Source organism: Macaca mulatta, chromosome 10 (assembly GCF_049350105.2).
Source record: "Macaca mulatta isolate MMU2019108-1 chromosome 10, T2T-MMU8v2.0, whole genome shotgun sequence".
Taxonomy (NCBI): Eukaryota; Metazoa; Chordata; class Mammalia; order Primates; family Cercopithecidae; genus Macaca; species Macaca mulatta.
Window position 1 is genome coordinate 115,901,619 of NC_133415.1, and position 3,202 is coordinate 115,904,820.

The window sequence follows — 3,202 nt, forward strand, 5'->3', positions numbered from 1 at the left end:
CTGCCAAGACTTTAATTCTCTTCCAAGCTTCAGAACTGAAGTAATTTTAGAAGTCATTGTTCAACAGCTAGCTCTGTTTTTCCACGGCTTAAAAATGTCCTAAATGGTCGTCAGAGTCAGGGTGCTAAAATAACAACGCAAACCGGGAGGCCGGGATGCAGACAGAAACAGAGGACCCAGCCTGAACCAAGCACTGGCTGCAGAGGCTCATGGCAGCGCTGAAGGGAGGACAGTAACCTCCTGCCTGAGGCCACCAGGGCTCACATCTGAGCTCCACTGGCTGACCAGGGCTCCAGCTGGGCTCGCCAGGCAGTGGCCCTTGGGAACCAGGGACATCCAGGTAGCCATGGCCTTGCTCTCAGCCATGCATGCCACTGGCCCTCGACAGGCTTTCCTTAGGTCGGCATTTTAAACAGAGACCCCAGAGTGGGTTCTGGTGAAGATGCTCTGTTCTCTGCACTGTCCTCTAACTGTAGGGACGCTGGGTCTGCAGCATCCATGCGCTGGGCGGCTCTGGTTTGGGCAGGGGTGGATCCTGGTTGTGCATTCGTGGACATCAGCTTCTCTAGGGTTTGGGATGGAGGCTGGTTTATCTCAAACCCCCAACGCCTCACTGGGACCTCAGGCAAAGCAGAGGCTAGGGTCAGCTTTCCCTTGCTGCCCCGTGCAGGCTGCGGACACTCCAGGAGGTGCTCCGTTTTCCCACCCAGCAGTCACCATCATGGAGACAGAGGCCTGAGGCTCAGTCTTTTTTCCCTGCTTCTCTTCCTCTTATGGGAATTACTGCAAACGAGACCACAGCCGCCTGGGCCTTGCCAACAGCAGATGCTCAGTGGCAGAGCCAGGCGGCCCTTTGCTCCTCAAAGCCTTGTCCTGGGTCAGGCCCGGGAAGGAAAGGACGAGGCTGCGACTGCTGTCCCCAGGGCAGCCATGCCTGGGCAGCCCCCGGACAGAGCCTGTCTCAGCCCTCAGACTTCACGGGGCAAGATCACAGCCGTCTCAGCTGGTTTCACATTGCAGTGCCCCAGAGGCCCCTCCCAGGCCCCTCCCTGACCTCTCCAGGGATCTTGTGGGGACCCACAGGCCATACGACATTCCGAGGGCCTGGAACGGTGAGTTCCCTGACACTTATCTGTTATTTTAAGTAAAATAATACATGCTCACCACCAAGGCCATTTTTAGTTGAATTTTTTTTGGCTCAGATTAGATAATGCTAAATTTTATGCTAATTTAAAGTGTCAAACAAGAGGCCAAGTCGCGGTTCTCCATGGTCCCCTGCTGCACCAGGTTATGTAACCGTGTTTCTCTTGCTCATTTGCCTGGCACCGCCCAGGCCCATGCCTTTTCTATTTTGGGTGTAGACGGAGGTCCTTCTGTCTCAGCTTTGGAGCACAAGGGCCTGGGTGTCCTTCAGTTAGGGGAAGGGCTTTGATCCCAGAGCGCCTGCGACCTTGTGGGCATGGCGTGATCATGAAATATGGAATTCAAAGGTTCCCAGGTTTGAGATGTTGATATGTGAATCTTTTGGCTTCACCAGTCCTGGAAAGACCTGGTGGGGGAAGAGGACAATGACAAAGTTGCCGTGTGAATGGGCAGTGCGTGCAGGAGGCAGGGCCTCGGGCTGCAGGGGGATGTGCCCGTGTCCCCTTCCTGCCTCAAGTGGTCAGGCTGGTGCTGGGACTTCACCCACTTGCCCCACCCCAACCCGGACGGACAGTCCTTGTGCCGGGCCCTTCTCACGGGAGCATCTATGGGATAGAGAGCCCGCCAGCACTGCCATGTCCACCTGGGGTCACTCAGCGTTTTGTTTTTGATGTCAAGATGAATGCCCCTGTGTAGGTTCAGCACAATGAGGGACTGGATATTAAGCGTGTCACACACACATGAATGAATGTCTGGCCTTGCAGAATGAGGAAACTCACCAAGCACCTATGAGGACCTGGAGAAAGAGAGAAAGAGGTGGGAGGGAGGAGGGGTGGGCCGAGACCCCAGCCCGTGGAGCTCATGGTGGGTGAGGGGAGAGGAGAGATGCTCGAGAGAACAAAAGTCAGCCTGGCTGGTGGTGAGGTCACGGCCAGGGGAGCACCCAGTGGAAGGGGAGAGCAGCTGTAAACAGGGAGGAGCAGGAGGGGCTCCCTGCAAAGGGGCAGTGTGACCAGGCAGGTGGGGGCATTGAGACCCCGTGTGCCCAAGCACAGCCTATGCCTGCCCCGTGGTTCCAGTGCGAAACATCCCACATTGGCCGCCGGGGGACGAATCGCCAGCACTTGCGATCTCCTGACATCACTCTCCATTGAGGCTCACTCTTCTTCACTCAGAGCTGCTCATGGATTTGCCTATCCCCTCATTTACTCATTCAGCTGCCAAATTACTCATTCGTTCACTCATTCACTCATTCATGCGTTGAACACCTGGCTGACGTTTTGGGGGCAGGGCTTGGGCGTACAGCACCACACAGCGCTTTGTGGAGCACTGATGGCCACACACCCCTTGACCACTGAGCACCAGCCCCTGGGCCACGTGCCAGCCAGGCTGTTGCCGTGTGTGAGGCCCAGAGGCAGAGATGGAAACAGGGCCTCACGCTGAATTCATGGCCTTTTGTCTGCCTCTGCCCACCCGTGTCTGTTTATTCACCTATCCCCTCCCTGCACCCCAGTCCCCACTCCCATAGCAGCAAAGGCAGCCCCAGCATTGACACCCAGGAGTGGGGGCTGAACAGACCCCAGACAAGGAGGGGCCACCAGGAAGCCTCTGCCAGCAACAGCCCCACTAGACCTCCCACTTCCTCTCTGCCCTGCCAGCCCTGGTCAGGATGGCATTGAGGGTGAGGGCATCAGGGGCCGTGGCCAGGATGGGAGGAAGCAGCACTGCCACCCACCACCCCCGGCTCTGGGGATATGGACTCAGTGCCCACCCCACTGAAACCACCTGCTATCCTGGAGCCCAGAGATGCCCGGGCCTGCCGAGGTGGGCAGCAAGAAGGCGCGATGAAGTGTTTCTACAGAAGTAGCAGGCTGGCCATCCCGCAGACAGCACAGGGACCTTCACCCTTTCCTCCCAGAGAGGAATCTGCACATCTCCTCCCTCCCAGAGAAAACAGGAGCTCCTTGTCCACGTCATTCAGGGATTTTTCAATGGAGAGGGAGTTTTTTGTGTTTGTTTGTTTGTTTGTTTTCAGAGTCTCGCTCTGTTGCCCAGGCTG

At 56.8% G+C, this 3,202-nt stretch overlaps 1 protein-coding gene across 1 annotated transcript; it reads left to right on the top strand.

Annotated features, from left to right (window-relative positions):
• The first annotated feature begins 498 nt into the window (after positions 1-498).
• Positions 499-2,822, top strand: LOC144331582 (uncharacterized). Its single transcript, XM_077949131.1, has 3 exons — positions 499-996; positions 1,063-1,112; positions 2,657-2,822. The coding sequence occupies exons 1-3, from the start codon at positions 499-501 to the stop codon at positions 2,820-2,822; spliced, it is 714 nt and encodes a 237-aa protein (XP_077805257.1).
• The last annotated feature ends 380 nt before the right edge of the window (positions 2,823-3,202 follow it).

Bases quoted from the DNA above. Each gene is read 5' to 3' on its own strand.
- LOC144331582 (XM_077949131.1), top strand. From the start codon at position 499: ATGCGCTGGGCGGCTCTGGTTTGGGCAGGGGTGGATCCTGGTTGTGCA. The intron at 997-1,062 runs GTCTCAGCTGGT...TGACCTCTCCAG, and splicing joins CACGGGGCAAGATCACAGCC to GGATCTTGTGGGGACCCACA. The intron at 1,113-2,656 runs GTGAGTTCCCTG...CCTGCACCCCAG, and splicing joins CATTCCGAGGGCCTGGAACG to TCCCCACTCCCATAGCAGCA.